Below are 18,257 nucleotides of genomic sequence, written 5' to 3'. Positions count from 1 at the left end.
GAAGGGTCTCCCATCTCCACAGAGAAACTAAAGAGCTCTGTCAGAGTGACCATCGGATTCTTGGTCCCCTCCCTGACCAAGGCCCTTCTCCCCCGATTGCTCAGTTTGGCCGGGCGGCCTGCTCTAGGTAGAATCTTGGTGGTTCCAAACTTATTCCATTTAAGAATGATGGAGGCCACTGTGTTCTTGGGGACCTGCAATGCTGCAGACATTTTTTGGTACCCTTCCCCAGATCTGTGCCTCTACACAATTCCTTCAACCTCATGGCTTGGTTTTTGCTCTGACATGCACTGTCAACTGTGGGACCTTATATAGACAGGTGTGTGCCTTTCCAAATCATGTCCAATCAATTGAATTTACCACAGGTGGACTCCAATGAAGTTGTAGAAACATTTCAAGGATGATCAATGGAAACAGGATGCACCTGAGCTCAATTTCGAGTCTCATAGCAAAGGGTCTGAATACTGATGTAAATTAGGTATTTCGTTTTTTTATTTGTACTACATTTGCAAAGATTTCTAAAAACCTGTTTTCACTTTGTCATTATGTGCATTGTGTGTAGATTGCTGAGGAAAATGTTTTATTGAATCAATTTTAGAATAAAGCTGTAACGTAACAAAATGTGGAAAAAGTCAAACGGTCTGAATACTTTCTGAAATATACCTATTTTCATAATGTATACTTTTTAGCTTTCTTTGGATGGAGACATGTTGGATGGGTGGGGTTGGGTGAATGAGATGGGAGATTGGGGGTGGAGGCTCACTTCCTTTTGGTTATTTTCCCTTACATACTACATTTATTATAACTTTTTAACTCTGTAATATGATCAAAATGATCAGTACTTTGTATACTGAACAAAAATATAAATGCAACATGCAACAATTTCAAAGATTTTATTTAGTTACAGTTCATATAAGGAAATCAGTCAATTGAAATAAATAAATTAGCCCCTAAACTATGGATTTCACATGACTGGGAATGCAGATATGCATCTGTTGGTCACAGATACCTTAAAAAAAAGGTAGGGGTGTGGATCAGAAAACCAGTCAGTATCTGGTGCGACCACCATTTGCCTCATGCAGCGCAACACATCTCCTTTGCATAGAGTTGATCAGGCTGTTGATTGTGGCCTGTGGAATGTTGTCCCACTCCTTTTCAATGGCTATGCGAAGTTGCTGGATATTGGCAGGAACTGGAACACACTGTCGTACATGTCGATCCAGAGCATCCCAAACGTGCTCAATGGTTGACATGTCTGGTGAGTATGCAGGCCATGGAAGAACTGGGACATTTTCAGCTTTGTTTCAGAACATTCAATTCTCTGGCAATTCAATTGCATTCTCCCTCAAAACTTGAGACATCTGTGACATTGTGTTGTGTGACAAAACTGCACATTTTAGTGTGGCCTTTTATTGTCCCTAGCACAAGGTGCACCTGTGTAATGATCATGCTGTTTAATCAGCTTCTTGATATGCCACACCTGTCAGGTGGATGGAATATCTTGGCAAAGGAGAAATGTTCACTAACAGGGATGTAAATACGCTTTTGTGCGTATGGAACATTTCTGGGAACTTTTATTTCAGTTCCTGAAACATGGGACCAACACTTTACATGTTGCGTTTATATTTTTGTTCAGTATATTTATGTACCTTTAAAAAAAAGTCCACAGCTACATATATGTGGAAAGTAACTAATGGAAAATAATAAACGGAAAGTGAATTTACTGAATATGAAATTGTATGAATTTGTATATTGTATCTGTAAGCCCCCCAACGAAAATAATGACAATTATTTGCTTGAACAACAGCAGTGTATATTGTTGACAACTTGGGCGGCAGGAGGCCTAGAGCATTGGTTTGAATACCCGAGCCAACAAGGTGAAAAATCTGCCGAAGTGCCCTTGAGCAAGGCACTTACATTTACATTTTCGTCATTCAGCAGACACTCTTATCCAGAGCGACTTACAGTTAGTGCATACATAACTATTTTTTTTTCTTTTGTATTTGTTATTTATTTACCCCCCGTGGGAAACGAACCCACAACCCTGGCGTTGCAAACACCATGCTCTACAAACTGAGCTACATCTCCTGCCGGCCATTCCCTCCCCTACCCTAGACGACGCTGGGCCAATTGTGCGCCGCCCCATGGGTCTCCCGGTCGTGGCCGGCTGCGACAGAGCCTGGATTCGAACCAGGATCTCTAGTGGCACAGCTAGCACTGCGATGCAGTGCCTTAGACCACTGCGCCACTCTGGAGTATTTTTCTCCAAGGGTGCTTTACTACTATGCCTGACCCTGTAAAACAACACATTTCACTGCACCTATCCAGCGTATGTGACAATACAACATCTTATTATCTTATTTGTCAAATAAAGTTGTTGTACCATGATATGTCCACTAGATGTCAGTGCTCCATGTGTCGTAATGTAATAATGGTGTGATAATTCCATAACATTCCCACTGGGGTCCTGCATGTATGATACTTTAAATATAAATTGTACCTAACCACAGTTCTAGGATCAGATTACTCTACCTACAACCCTGACCTGAACCATTAGGGGCAAAGTAAATCCACCCGCGGGCCGCCAGTTGGGGAACCCTGGGTCAGATATTTATTAATTATAATAAATATCTGACCCTGTATCAGGATTCAGGGGCAACTACCTGAAGCTGAGGGTAATAAAGGCTGGTAGGTAAATAGCACCATCTGGTAGTGATCAGGAGTATGGCAGCGAGATGGCAGCGAGATAGCTTACCCCCATGTGAAGACCATTAATTAACCAAAACGCGAATGGTGCAGTCGGACCCTTCTCTGCATGCCATTCTACATGCTATGCATGAGCAATACCAGTATGTGGCAGCTCGATTGATCATGATCTTACTCAGATTTATATTCAATCAAATATGGACTTGATTTCCATTTCTGTCATATTGTGATTATTTGTTATAATGGAGCTGGAGCTGAATGGACACCTATACTTTTACTTTCCACACATTTTAAACAGCTACATTCTTGACCTTTGTGAAACGTATTTTATGTCGCATCTCATAACAGATACATATTTTTTATCACACCATTGATTCACATTTGGGAGGGGGTTGTAAACTAGGTGGTCGATATCAGACGTCTTTATTTATCAAGAAAACTGTATACCACTAAATATTGTAAATCTTTAAAAGATAGCCTACTGTTTTCAACAAAGTTGTAACTAAATGACCCGTAAAAACCAATATAGAGAATAAAAACATTCAGAAAAATACCCCTTGTCTATTTTTTGAAACATCCCAATTAGGTTCAGCAAGTGCTTTGGGCGTGACGTTTTGACAGTCATTAGTTTCAACTTATTTTCGTTCACTTGAAGCGGGGAAAGTTTGCGCGGCAGTGTGTTTAATTTATTCTGTTTTAACGGTTTTAGAAATGGTGAGTAGCTAGCTAAGTCTGTGTTTTGACAATGATATAACCACAATATGTATATCTGTTAGCGAACTAATGAATTAATTGCCCGGCCTCGACTACATCTAGTGAACAGTTTGCTGAGAAGCAGATAGCTAACTGTGATATTTTTTCGCTGTCCTATTTCTCGCACAAGCGAGCTGAAGTTCACTGACGTTAGCGAACTTGTAAGTTACAAGTATAACATTTCTAGGTCATTAGCTTAAATACTAACTAGCATGCTTGATTAAACCAGCTGATATGCCAGTTTGTTACTAGGTTAACCATGTTTATAACTAGCTAGGTAGTTGACATGGCTAGCTGCCAGCTATGTCTGGTGGTTGCCTCGTGCCTCCTGTCCTAGCTAGCCACAGCCCAGACACTCAGATATAATCGTTCATAAGCTGCTTAGGCATCTAGTTGATTTGTCAAAATTGTAGCTAGTACAGATGAATAATAATAATTTGTTATAATCAGTTTTTCTATTAGCTAAGTGGTTGGGAACTAGCTACCTAGCCGGAAACTGGCAGACAATGACAATATCCTGATTGCTGAAATATAAGTGGATTGTGCTCAGTCAGGATTGTCTACGATTTCCCGCTTGCCTTTTTGAAATTGGAGTAAATTAGAGTGATTGAGCTCACCCATGATACTAGCTAGCTAACTCCTTTAATCTGTGACTAAATTAGCTAGGTCAGTAGATTATCAATCTCAGGGGTATTCAAATACAATTTGAGAAGGTTCTGTCACACATATTTCCAAAGTGGGAAAGGTCCTGATAGAATATATATTGTCATTTATCGGTGCTCTAGTACAGCATAGTAACACACTTTTACTATTGTCCATATTATGATTTGGGATACATGGTTTTATATCAAATGTTTTCAGGACTAGTATTAAATACATTAAAGGAGACCAATCAGATACATTTTAATGAATTACAAACAACTTCTTTATTTTGACTGTGAACATGTGCATTGTACAGGCTGTGCTGTAGTAGTAAGTAGGCTAATACTATTTGTCATGCTGCTTCAAATACATTTAAGAAATTAGTACAACAAAGTATTTAAAAAATGAATGGTTTCTCTTTTTACGAAAATATAATAAAGTGCACATTTGTGACATTGCTGAAGAACAAAAGTGGTTGCATAGTAATCTGTATGCAAAAATGTCACTGAGCCAATGTACATGAGCCTTGCATTTCTCTTAATTGAATAAATAATAAACTAAAGTGCACGTTTTATGGAGAACAAAGGAGAGTCCAATGGAAAATAACATCTGAGTGCACAGAATGTGTTCCATGCATGCACAAGTCACTCTGGGCCTTGCATCAGACTAATGAGATAAATGACAGTAGTTTTTCTCCTGCCAATACTTTGACCTTTGGCAAGAAATTGTGAGTGCAATTCTAAGACACTGGTGCAGGTGTTCATTGGTGAGCCTGGTGCTGTATTTGGTTTTACTCATGTTCATTGTGGAGAAGGCTGACTCTCAGCAGTATGTGGAACCAAACATGGTCAGGATGTGTAGTGCCATTTTGTTTAGAACAGGGAAACCAGCTGCAGGCACCATCTTTCCCCAGAAACTGACAGGGTCACAATCACCAACCTGCTCTTTCAAAGCCACATTTTCTTGCAGTTCAATCAACTCCATTTGTAGTGATACAACATTTACCCTTCTGAAGGTCTGTTTTGCTTCCTCTGAAAACTCTGACATTTGTGACCAAGAATGGGTTCTGTATGAACAGCAGCAGATGTCATCCAAGAGCAAAGTCATCAAAGCGAGCCTTGAAGGTATCCATCAGCTTCGGTATGAAACCACCATGGTGGGGCACATCTTTCTCTCCATGGGATTGCTCCAAAAGTTTGGAGAAGTGGACAAGTTCTCCCTTGGAGATCAGTCTTGAACATCTCAAATTTCCTTTCGAAAGCCTGGACTGCTGTTATCAAATCACACACTGTTGTTCTGTCCCTGCAGCTTAACATTGAGCTCATTAAGATGTGATGTAATGTCTGCCAAAAATGCAGCTGTTTGCATTTTCTCCACATCTCCTCCCGAATGTCCCAAAAGCGCTCCAAAACCCTGCCTTAGCTGAGCCATCTGACATTGTTGTGCAGTAGTTAGTCTTCATAGCTGGCATTAACCTCTGTCAGAAAGCCTCATAGTAGACGATGCTGTAGGGATGATGATGCTCTCAAAAAGTTAATCAGTTTCATCATTGTTGTCATGACCTCAGCATACACTTCTCCCAGACTGGCACACAGGACAGATTGGTTGATGATGCCGTGGGAAGATGTCAGGTCAGGGCGGTCCTCTTTCAAACGTGCAACCAGTCCCCTCCCTCTTCCTATCATCGCTGGAGCTCCATCTGTGGTGATGGAGACCACCGACTTCAGATCTATCCCCCTTTTTGTCAGCATCCCTTTGATGGCCTCATGAATGTCCTCTTCATGTGTGTGCTTCAAGAGTTGTTAAACCCAACAGGTCCTCACAGAATTCCTTTTTTGTTTTGTCATCAAATCTCACAAATACCAGAAGCTGGGCATTATCGGGGGTATCTGTTGATTCATCCACAGCTAAAGAAATGGATGGTGCTTTCTGAATGGCGTCATCAAGTTGTGAAATCACATCTTCAGCTAATATTTTAAATTATTCTCATTGCTGTAATATCTGACAGTGGGATCTGTTTTGATATTTTCCTTCAGCTCATCTCTTTGTTTACCATCAAGCAAGGTCTCAACAACTTCACTCATGCATTCTTAAACCATCTCTGCGTCAGTAAATGGCTTTTTGCGTTTTCCCAAAACCCAAGCTATTCTCAGTGAGCACTCCATTGCACGTTCTTGGGCTGTCAGGGAATGCACAATAACTTGTGGACCTCGCATACTGGGCTTTGAGCGGATGTGTTTTTCTCGTTCTCACCACTGTGTTTTGTGTCGTAGTGGCGCTTCACATTGGCACTTTTTACGAGTGCTACAGACTGAGCATATCAGGCACATTGGTTTTGAACTTGTTGCGGGGAGAATGAGTGCGTGATTGTCTGTCCACTAGTCTTTGAAAATGCGAATTTTGCTATCAACTTTTATTTTCTTTGAACAAGCCATCCTCACATTCACAATGTCTATTGATGGACGTATTTCCGTGTGTCTGCCTGCTGCTTGCGCCCAGTCCCAACACCGTCTTTCACTGTCGAAGATATATGCAAATATTTATGCGATTTGATGAGACGCGGCTCTCTTCATGAGACTAATTTGCATAAATGCACGCGATTGGATAGGACGCGGCCCCAGGCTGGTGTTTCTTCACCACGCTAGAGACAGAGAGCGGCTGCGCTGCACTTGGGAAACGGCACCCGGTCAATCATGTTTGAAAGCTGTCTGAAATTAATTTACGGACTCCACCATTTGAGAGTGACTGCTCTATCTGATGATGACTGACGCCTACTCTGATACTGGCTACAATAGATGCCTACAGTAGTTAAGTTAGTTAATATCTTTCTGCCAAATTCAGCAGGTTGTTGTGGTTGCTTGTAGGAAAGTGCCAGGCAACTGAAGTGGTGACCAATGAAATATTTACTTTACTCTCTTTATTCCAGGATATTCAGAAACAGAGAAACGGATTTCAGACGTCCCCAAATTTGAAGCTGTCAAATGGTTATATTTTACCTGAAGGTAGAATGACACCAAACACGCTTTTTGTCGGAGGAATCGATATGAAGGTGAGTAGCTAACTGCTATAGTGTATATTCTTGTGTTCTTTTTTTACTGGCATTGCAAATGTGGATTAAAAAAATCTATATAGATTTTTAAAAATATTGACTTTTTTTTTTTTTTTTTTACATGTTATTTCTATTTTGATATTGACACTGCACTGTTGAGGAAGAGCTTGCAAATAAGCATTTCCCTGTACCGTTGACACCTGCTGTATCCTGTGCAAGGGACAAATCAACTTTGATTTTATTTGTTATTATGCAGAGCCTCCTCCATATGGGGAGGTTATTTTGTCTGTGATTAAGTGTACTTTGGAGGGGGTGAGAATGTTTCAATGGGATAGTCTCTGCTTCATTTGGCCAGTTCACTGGAATGAAACTGATCCTAAACCAAAAATAATTCCCTAATGGATCCAATAAAGTCAACATCTAACTTGCTCATATTGCCCTTTTTTTTAGGTGGATGAGAATGAAATCCGGGACTTCTTTGCGAGATTTGGCGCTGTGAAGGAAGTGAAAATCATCACTTACCGTGGAGGCATCTGCAAAGGGTGAGTCCCAAATTAGTAGGCTTTAGTCAAGACAATTGGATTCATGCAAATAAACCTTGCCTTATATGGAACAATGTCATTCTTTGTGTAGATATGGATTTGTCTACTTCAATGAAGACGTCGACATCCAAACCATCGTTGAAGTAAGACCATTTATTTTAACGTGGTCGCATCTTAAATGGAGTCAAGTCTTTAAAACTTTACCTTCGTTCTACTCACAAGCTTAATGTGTTTTGTCTTCACCATGTTTACTCTGCAGCAACAGATCAGTTTTAAAGGGCGGAAACTCAAGCTGGGTCCAGCCATCATGAAGGAAAGGATCTCACGTGAGTGTGTGTTGCTTCACTTGTGTTCATTTTGTCCATCGATATCTGTGTTTGTAGTGGCTATTTATTCCTTGTCTTTTGAACTCTGTTGCCACTGCTGAAGTCTGGGTTGTGGCTAAACGTGTTCCAGGTCGACTACATTGCAGAAGTTGCATTGCATCAACCAATGGTGGCGTGCCAGGTCATCGACTGCAGTCAGACAGCAAATTGCTACATCAAATGATGTGGTTAGCTGACCACATCTAGGCATTGTGAGATCTGGCATTTTGTTTTTGTTTGCCCTGCCCAGGTTCCATGCCGTCTCAACTGGTTGGTCAGGTCCCCTGGATGAGCCCCTCCCAGTACATCTACTGCACCTGCTGCTCTCCTGTGGGCGTGGCTCAGCCCTCACCTGTACTCAACGGGGGCAATCCCTACATCCAGGTATGGCACTGACATCACCCCAAAGCCACTGGTTGTCTCCCAAATTACACCCTATTCCCTATATAGTACACTACTTTTGACCAGGTCCCAGGGTGCCTTTAAGAACGCAGACACTGTGTTGGAAGATGGGCTTGAAATAGTTCACACTTTTGGACTAATAGTGGTCCCAAAAGTGCACCAACCCAAACCTGCCAACCGTGTTCAGTAGGCAAACATTGTGGAACGTTGCAGATAGAAATGTCCTGAATAGAGCTGATGGGATTCCTTATTCTACTTATCAGAAGCATGTTTTTTCTACATAACGTTCCACCACGTTCTGCTCTGCTGAACATGGCCCAAGAAAACTACACAAGTGCTCCTAAAATTACACCAGATTGACAGTTGACCATCTTAAATCTTCCGCTGAGGGAAGAGACTTTTATATATTTGATGTTCCTCTTTTCTCAGCCTTACTCGTACAACGGCCTTCAAGGAGTCATAATGCCACAGATGCCCGTGAGCTACTCACAAACCGCCTATGCGTACCAGGTAAACACAGGCAGAGAACGTATTCATTGAATAACTTTATTGTTCCCTGGAGAAGTCCTAGTGGCATTTGGTATGAAAACACACAAACAACATGACACATTCAGCATCAACAATATAATATACTAAACTAATATACGTGGGTGATATGCTAGATGCATAGACCACCCACACACATCTGACATACTGTACCATAGCAAACACACTCCCACCTGTTCTTCTCCCACATATTCCCAGTGGAGGAATAAAAGGATGCTAGTGTGTTCCTGTATGTCTGACCTTTAACACTCTGCTCTCTCCTCCTCTCCCAGTACGCCTCACCACACTGGACCGGGGAGCAGAGGACACGGCTCGTCAACCAGGTGACACTCACTTCCTCTGAATGACTGTCTACCTTTTGCTAACTGTTAAGAATGCATTACCAAATATGTTATTTTATTTGAACTGATTGGAATAGCTGTAGCTCTGCAGATGTGACCTATTTGTACCGTCTGGATTGTGTCAGCTGGTCAGGTAATGGCTACTGGGTGACAGTGTTTGGTGAAGCTTACATTGTGTTGGTGTGAGTGCTTTGAGCGGACAGACAGTACCGTCTGCCAGTGTGTATCAGTATTTGCAGTAATGTGTTGGCTAAAGATGACTGTGATTTTCTCCACGGGTGTTTTTGCTGTAGTAGTTCCGGTGTTGAGGTTCACTGTGGTTGTTTCAGCCGGCTCATTATGTGATGTGATGTGGTGCCCCGTTTCCAGAACTTTGTGGACTGTGAAGTCCAGACTCTCCTGACTCTGCTCTAGTCCACAGCCCACTGACCCTCCTGTACCAGGTGAGCACACACACACACACTCTGACCCTCCTGCTAGACACACAAATGACTCAAGAAAGAGCCCGATAGTCACACTGTGTAAAAAAAAAAAAATCAAAAAAAGACAGCGAGTGCCTGTGTGACTGCCGCACGTTGTCTCTCTCTCCTCCCTACTGCAGCCAAAAGGCACCACAGCACAGCAAGTGTTTATTGCGCTGTCCGTGCTGAAGCATCATTTCAGCCATTTAGTTTCTTATATATATCTGACTGAAACGTTTTGTAACCAAAATCCCTAATTTCCCTAAACCAGGGATCATCAACTAGATTCAGACACGGGCCAATTTCTTCTTGAGCGGATGGCCGGGGGGCCGTAACATAATAAAAAAACATTTTTAGACTGCAAATTGACAGAATGAAGCCCAAACAGATGTAACATTTGACTAAAACATAAGCATTTCAAACCGTGATTACATTTGGGAACATTGCACTGCGTAGGGTGTGGTCTTTCGGATGGGACATTAAAACGGGTGTCCTGACTCTCTGTGGTCTATCAAAATCCCATGGTGCTTATTGTAAGAGTAGGAGTGTTCACCCCAGTGTCCTGGCTAAACTCCCAACCTGGCCACATTCCATCATGGCCACCTAATCATCCCCCTCATTCCTAATTGGCATATACAGTTGAAGTCGTAAGTTTACATACACTTAGGTTGGAGTCATTAAAACTCGTTTTAACCACTCCACAAATTTCTTGTTAACAAACTATAGTTTTGGCAAGTCAGTTAGGACATCTACTTTGTGCATGACACAAGTAATTTTTCCAACAATTGTTTACAGACAGATTATTTCACTTATAATTCACTGTATCACAATATTTATTTCATCACATTCCCAGTGGGTCAGAAGTTTACATAAACTCAATTAGTATTTGGTAGCATTGCCTTTAAATTGTTTAACATGGGTCAAATGTTTTGGGTAGCCTTCCACAAGCTTCCCACAATAAGTTGGGTGAATTCTGGCCCATTCCTCCTGACAGATCTGGTGTAACTGAGTCAGGTTTGTAGGCCTCCTTGCTCGCACACGCATTCAGTTCTGCCCACAAATCTTCTATAGGATTGAGGTCAGGGCTTTGTGATGGCCACTCCAATACCTTGACTTTGTTGTCCTTAAGCCATTTTGCCACGACTTTGGAAGTATGCTTGGGGTCATTGTCCATTTGGAAGACCCATTTGCGACCAAGCTTTAACTTCCTGACTGATGTCTTGAGATGTTGCTTCAATATATCCACATAATTTTCCTTCCTCATGATGCCATCTATTTTGTGAAGTGCACCAGTCCCTCCTGCAGCAAAGCACCCCCACAGCATGATGCTGCCACCCCCGTGCTTCACGGTTGGGATGGTGTTCTTTGGCTTGCAAGCCTCCCCCTTTTCCTCCAAACATAAAGATGGTCATTATGGCCAAACAGTTCTATTTTGTTTCATCAGACCAGAGGACATTTCTCCAAAAAGTACGATCTTTGTCACCATGTGCAGTTGCAAACCGTAGTCTGGCTTTTTTATGGTGGTTTTGGAGCAGTGGCTTCTTCCTTGCTGAGTGGCCTTTCAGGTTATGTCTATTTTGTTTTACTGTGGATATAGATACTTTTTTACCTGTTTCCTCCAGCATCTTCCGTTTGCTGTTGGTCTGGGATTGATTTGCACTTTTTGCACCAAAGTACGTTAATCTCTAGGAGACAGAACGCGTCTCCTTCCTGAGCGGTATGACGGCTGCGTGGTCCCATGGTGTTTATACTTGCGTACTATTGTTTGTAAAGATGAACGTGGTACCTTCAGGCATTTGGAAATTGCTCCCAAGGATGAACCAGACTTGTGGAGGTCAACAACAAAAACATTCTGAGGACTTGGCTATATTTCTTTTGATTTTCCCATGATGTCAAGCCAAGAGGCACTGAGTTTGAAGGTAGGCCTTGAAATACATCCACAGGTACACCTCCAATTGACTCAAATGATGTCAATTAGCCTATCAGAAGCTTCTAAAGCCATGACATCATTTTATGGAATTTTCCAAGCTGTTTAAAGGCACAGTCAACTTAGTGTATGTAAACTTCTGACCCACTGGAATTGTGATACAGTGAATTATAAGTGAAATAATCTGTCTGTAAACAATTGTTGGAAAAATTACTTGTCATGCACAAAGTAGATGTCCTAACCGACTTGCCAAAACTATAGTTTGTTAACAAGAAATTTGTGGAGTGGTTGAAAAACGAGTTTTAATGACTCCAACCTAAGTTTATGTAAACTTCCGACTTCAACTGTATATATAAAGCCTATCTTACAGCAGACTAAAAACAGTTGCATGCATTCGTGAATTGCGGTTTATTTATTGTTTAGGTAAATTATTCAAAGCTTGCTGTATTTAATTTTAAAACTAAAATGCTTGGTTACATTTCAAAGCATTAATGTCTCGTATGCTGTGTGAAGTCATTAACTAATGATTGATTGGTTGATACAGTAGCCTATATTGAAACATAGGCCTAAGTAAGTTACCGTATTAAGACTAAACAGGACGCGCTCTTAGGCCTACAGCTCAATGGTGGTTATACAAGGCTACTATACTAAGCCTACTAATTATACTTATTATAATAATAATGATCATAATAGTAATAATAACAATAAGGAGATAGAAAAAGGAGGGTATAGGAGCGAGAGCTGTGTGTATATTATGTGTGACAAACAGGTGCTGATAGATTACAATATAATCTTTCTGCCTGTTTGGAACAATGTAAACACTAAATAAATTATAAGTAATACCAGTCTGTTCTAACACACTTTTTTAAACGCCTTTATTACACCATAGCAAAGATTACAAACAGCCGAATCTGTGAAATTGCTTTATCCGACATTTTGCCGATGCATGAGGCTTGGCGCTCACGGAATCAGTAGGCTATCAAACAAACACTCAAACAGGCAACAGAAGCAGGATCGGTCTTATTTCTGTAGATGTATATGGATGATTTACAAAGCTAGGCACATTTACCAGTTAGGCTATTGATTAGACCTAATTAAGTTGGTTTCCTCGCTCCTCAATTTTCTTAGACAATTAGGCTAAGGCAAGGGCTGTTTTCTCATCTCTGCTGCTGCTGCCTTCACCGCATTGTTCTCAATCCCAATATGCTGGCTAACTTTGCTATTATGCACATAGCAACATGGGGAAAGGTGCCAATTCTACGGCGCACTGAAGATCCAACGCGGGAGAAAGTGCATTTGTTATAAAATATTAGATGTATTAGTGTTGCACCATTATTTTTACATAATATAACCATATACAATTTCAGTATCACATGTCTTAGAGTGATGGACTGTGCCATCCCTGTGGCCTCTGCAATGGAATAGTCCACTGAGACGGGTGCGAATCAGACGGGTGTCTTCTGCACCGTGAAAAAATAATTGCGACTGCTCGGCCTAAAGAAGTCTCGGTCGTCCAACAGCCTATCGCCCAAACAATCGACCAGTCAACAAAAGGGGGTCAGCCCTAGTGAGCGTGTGCACACTGACCCTCCCGCTGTACCAGGTTGATCACACACTCCATTCTTCTTTCTATTTTGTCTTTCCCTGTCCTCTCTCTGACCTCCACTTTTCTGTCTCTTATTTCTCTCAGCCCTTTCTATACATCTTTCCTTTCTCCTCTGTGGTCTCTGACCATCTCTTCATTGTTCTTACAACTCATCTCAACTGTTCTCTCCCTCCAGTCATTTCTACTCACAAAGAATTGAGTAATTTTTTATTGTGGCGCAAGTGTTGACTCGAACGCTCAATAGTGAATTGTCTGCAGTTTTTTTTATGAAGCATTGTCTGTCTGTGATTGTCAAGGATGATGACAGAATCTGTCCATCTTGAAGAACCTCTTCTATCATCTTTCCTCTAGTTGTCAGACTGTGTGGACAGTCCTAGTATCTTCATTTGTCTTTCCACGATTCCTCGCTTCTTTCTCAACCATATTGGAAGAGATGGACCAAAGGTCCTTCTCCAATGCAATTTGAGGAGAGAGGATGCGAGGGATCGAGAAAAGACAGACTGGGAGAATCTCGCGTCCTCTCTCGCCTACTTCTCAACCCATTGACTTGGACGATCAGAGGGGATGGACCTCTGACCGTCTCATTCAATGGGTCTTGAGAAGGAGGTGACAGGACGCGAGGAATCAAAGAAATGCAATTAAGATTCTCCCATTGAAAAAGCCCTATAATCCTAGCTGATGGTTGAATGAAGTCTTTCTTCTGTCCACCACAGGGGGTGACGTGCGCCAGTCTGCGCGGAGACAACATGACAACATGACATCCTGGCCTTTTGGAGCGCTGGAAGCAACACAAACTTAAATATACATTTCCAGGATGCTTTCTCTCCCTCTCTCCGACATCCCTCCCTCCCTCGCTCGCTTTGAGACCCATTTTAACACACCGACCGTGGCAGCTCAACACTTGCACCTGATGGGCGTGGTCACTGTGACTGTGCTCCGTGATTGACTTGGCTAGGACCACGGTCCTGGGGTTTGGACCGCTTTTAAACCACCTCAACCACTGTCACGTAGGGAAGGGGAAGTAATGTTGGTGCTTCAGCATGTTCATAACACAGGGCAACGTGTGGTGTCACCCTTTTTCTTTTTTCTTTTGGGTTGTCGTTTGTGATTTAGTTGGGTTTTTGATTGACCCAAACCCCCCAAAAAAATGACTTACGGTCACCTGTGAATATTTATATTTTATTTTGTACTATTTATGTTGAAATTATTTTAATGTCGGTTTGTTTGGGTTTAAGCTTTTAGCGGGGCCTCTCTGTACATATATTTGTAATACAGTAAATTCATCTTTAGAATAGTGTGAGATCGATTAAATTTCCCTTTTATTAATTCAAGTTCCATCCCCATACTCCTTCGATATAAGAAACTAGTGAGGGCAGCATTGGGCACAAAACTAACACATTTTTCAGGCACTTTTTTATTTTCTTGTCAGTTTACTTTCTTAATAAGCTACTTTAGTCACCTTTTTATTTATATTTACATCACTGAATTACAAGTGCCTGCCTGCTTTTCTGTTATGAGGGGTTTATTGAAAATATTTTTGTGTATTTAGAATTGGGATGCACTGGTATCATCTTGAGTATTGCTGTTTGCAAAGTTAGGGAACCTTTTATTGTGGCACTGGCCAATGTTTCTTAGGATTTGTCCCAAATGGCACCCTATTCCCTATTTAGTGCACTATTGACTAGGGCCCTGATCAAAAGTAGTGCACTATATAGGGGATAGGGTGCCGTTTGGGATGTTGACTTAGACTGTTCCAGCTCTTCCTCTTCCAATAGGAAAATCACTGTCAATTTCCCCTGAAGGTGTTGATAAACTACTTTTATAATGCAGCCTGGGTCGGGAAACATGTTTTAATTCACTCAAATGAAGGACATAACTAAAAGCAATGCGTTCCATCACTACTGTTTTTAAGTTCACTTAAGTTCACTTTATTGAGAAAAAAATGTTTGCACTGATTGATCTGTTCACTGTTTTTCTAAGAGTTTATTTTTCATTTTTTTTAAGAGGTGGTGTGATTTTGATTTAATTTATTTCTGAAAATCCTGATGCACTAACACCATCTTCAGTGTGATTTGTAATCACTTTTCAGTCCGACGGGTTAACTGGGTGCATTTAAATGGGATGACATTTTGATACATCAGATCTTTTGGGTCATGGGTGGGATTTCCTATCAGTAACCATCCAGCGTTTTGCCCAGGTGTTTATGGACTAAGGTTTTGCCTGCCCTGGACAACCTCTTCTAGTTGTACTTTGTCATGGATCTCTTGGTTTAGTTTTCTCTGTCAATTCTCCTGCTGTGACCCATGCTGTTTGGTATCCAAGGTTGTTTAAAATGGCGCCCTACTGCTAGTAGTACACTACTTTTCTGGGGGAAAGTAGTGCACTATATAGGGAATAACATTTGGGATGCATCCTAGGCATTGATCTTATAGGAATCTGATCATATTGATGGGAATGTGATGGTTACAGAGAGCTTTTCTAGATCACTGTTCTGGTTTAAGTTGGGTTCTTGTTGAGGTGTTAATGTTAACAATTTCAAGGTTTGGATTTATTTTGTTAAAATATATATATACAAATAAATGTGAATTAAGTAATCACACTCTCTCTTACTTCACTGAAAGCTGTAATTATTTATTGACAGTTATACTGTATACCATCAGTCCAATTTCAAGTGGACTTTTCTCCCCCAGTTTCAATCAGAAGCCGGCCCATGACCTTTAGAGCTTTATTTCCAAGATGAGTGCACTGTGTGTTTCTGAAGTACTTTTCTGTCTACTGTTGCATAGAAGCGCTCCTGTCTTCACTGTGGACTGGTTGCCATTTGAAGTTGGTTGTTGGTCAAGACCCAGAGTGTGATCAAAGAGCGGACGTGCCCTACGATTACACTATGGTCTTTCTATGGTCAAAGCTAAATTGAAGTATGAAGCTGGACCTAACTTAAGTCAGCTTTGGGGAAGGTATGCTGTTCAATCTATTCCACACAATTTGTGACCCGGGGTGGTTGTTTGTCTGTGTACCTGGGGTGTATTCGTTAGTGAACACGAAGCAAAACGCTTTGCAACAAAAACTAGCATTTTATTATTGGACAAGTTCAGTCCTCCTCTGATTCGGCATACACCCCAAAAGTGGCTGCTAGTTGGTCACAGCTGCTTTTATGTCAAGGCAAATCAGGCTATCTTCTGGTCACAGACAGCAATATGCTGGTGTACGTGTACCTATGCTCCCTGGGGGTGCCTGTCCCCTTCACAGACAGGCTGCTCTGAATTATGGAGAAGTCTGGATAGGCTTTATGAAATATGAATTTACAACGGCGACCCCTGCCTAACACGAACCCCAGACAACTTCCATACAAACCTGTCGACATACACATACGTTAAGCCCGTCAACATCAACAACCCTTCTGTCCATGACTGACTGAACCCAGACAATGCCCCCCCACAGACGCACACAATTTCAATTTCCATACAAACAGACCAAGCCCAATAATGGACTAAAGCAGCCTAAAGTTACTCCTTATAGTCTAAGTACCTTAAATGTTCTGTTTATTGGCTGTGCACTCTAAAAAGAAAAGGTTCCTGGAGTATCCTTTAGGGGTTCTTCAAATTGAAACTGGGGGTGGGACCCCTGTAAGTTATTCGAAGAATCATTTTAAAAGGGTTCTTCAAAGAACCCCTTTTAATGGATCCTCAAACCTTTTGGGGTTAATTTTTGAACTACGCCCTCCCCTATTATTAATAATAATACACAACAATAACAAAATATTTGAGTTGTCAGTGTTTTATTATGATTTTAGCAGCAAAGCAGAATAAAAAATCAAAATATGAGGTAAACTCCCAGCAGAGCCCCAAGTCCAATATCCTCTGGCATGTTGATGTTCTCCGTATTCATAGCCAGAATGATTTTGCAGTGCATGGTAATCAAACAGATTTCCTGTTATATTCATCAGAGGTGTAGGGAGGGTGAAGTCTGTGAATCCAAAAAATTGTAATTATTCAGATGATTAACAAAACATGCACAAGACAGTATTTATACCTTGGATTTTGTGGTGAATGGAAAAAACTGTTTTGATAATGGTTTTCATACACATACCTTGTCCATAATGTAGAGTCCTATGGGATTCTCATTGAAGCCGTAAGGGAGGAGGATGGTACATGTGATCTGCATAACATACTAATACCAATTGACATACCTTTTGTATGCCTCCTCATCTGTATACCTGCAGACAGACACAAAAGTTCAGTCATCTGTACCCAATACAGCTAGCTTTCAACATATTCGTATAGCATACATATTCTTACCTTTTTGTTGATTGATATCCATTGAATTGTGTCCATTTTCTGTTTTAGAAAGATTTACACAAATATGAAAAGATAGATGGTATCATCATAAAACAATATCAATTTAGATCATACAAGGGAAAAACCTTACCTTAAATTGAGGAGATCTTTACATTATTCAGTTAAGTGCCTGCACTTGCTGTCCTTTCAAATTCAAATCCAAATGTTTCAGTTGGGCAGTTAGGTTCCTGCAAGAACCCCCACCAACTAATTAGGTTCCTCGATGAACCCCACCTCCTATGGGGTTCTTGGAAGAACCTTTTGGGGGCCATTTTCAGTGTCAAGAACCCTAAGGTTCTTCAACAAACTTTGAGGATCTTAGAAGAACCCTTGTTGAACCCCTAATTTTTAGAGTGTAGGGCGGAGACATGGACATCTCATCATTATATACAGATCTCTTGTATCAGCCTCTTGCGAAATGGAAAGGAAAGTTGGTGGGTGCACGCACAGTGCACTGTTCGGATGCTGGCTTCCCCAAAGTAAGTTGATGTTTTACCAAAATTATATAATTACTCCCTTCTAAATAAAATAATTAATTATATAATTACTCCTGAGTTGCGCAGTGGTCTAAGGCACTGCA

General features: G+C 41.2%; 1 protein-coding gene across 2 annotated transcripts; it reads left to right on the top strand.

Annotated features, from left to right (window-relative positions):
* Positions 1-3,343: 3,343 nt before the first annotated feature.
* LOC121585664 (deleted in azoospermia-like) lies at positions 3,344-15,949 on the top strand. Of its 2 annotated transcripts, none has more exons than XR_006003882.2 (10): positions 3,344-3,420; positions 7,028-7,150; positions 7,601-7,692; positions 7,784-7,835; positions 7,952-8,018; positions 8,308-8,441; positions 8,889-8,969; positions 9,278-9,328; positions 9,676-9,789; positions 14,054-15,949. XR_006003882.2 is itself a non-coding variant. In XM_041901990.2 (10 exons), the coding sequence occupies exons 1-9, from the start codon at positions 3,418-3,420 to the stop codon at positions 9,758-9,760; spliced, it is 648 nt and encodes a 215-aa protein (XP_041757924.1). In that variant the 5' UTR covers positions 3,344-3,417; the 3' UTR covers positions 9,761-9,789; positions 14,054-15,949. The 2 variants fall into 2 exon arrangements, 1 of the variants encoding a protein (XP_041757924.1); XM_041901990.2 differs by having other exon boundaries at positions 9,716-9,789.
* The last annotated feature ends 2,308 nt before the right edge of the window (positions 15,950-18,257 follow it).

The sequence above is a fragment of the Coregonus clupeaformis genome, unplaced genomic scaffold (genome assembly GCF_020615455.1).
Source record: "Coregonus clupeaformis isolate EN_2021a unplaced genomic scaffold, ASM2061545v1 scaf2932, whole genome shotgun sequence".
In the NCBI taxonomy this organism is placed as follows: domain Eukaryota; kingdom Metazoa; phylum Chordata; class Actinopteri; order Salmoniformes; family Salmonidae; genus Coregonus; species Coregonus clupeaformis.
This window is presented reverse-complemented; position numbering and strand designations above follow the sequence as displayed.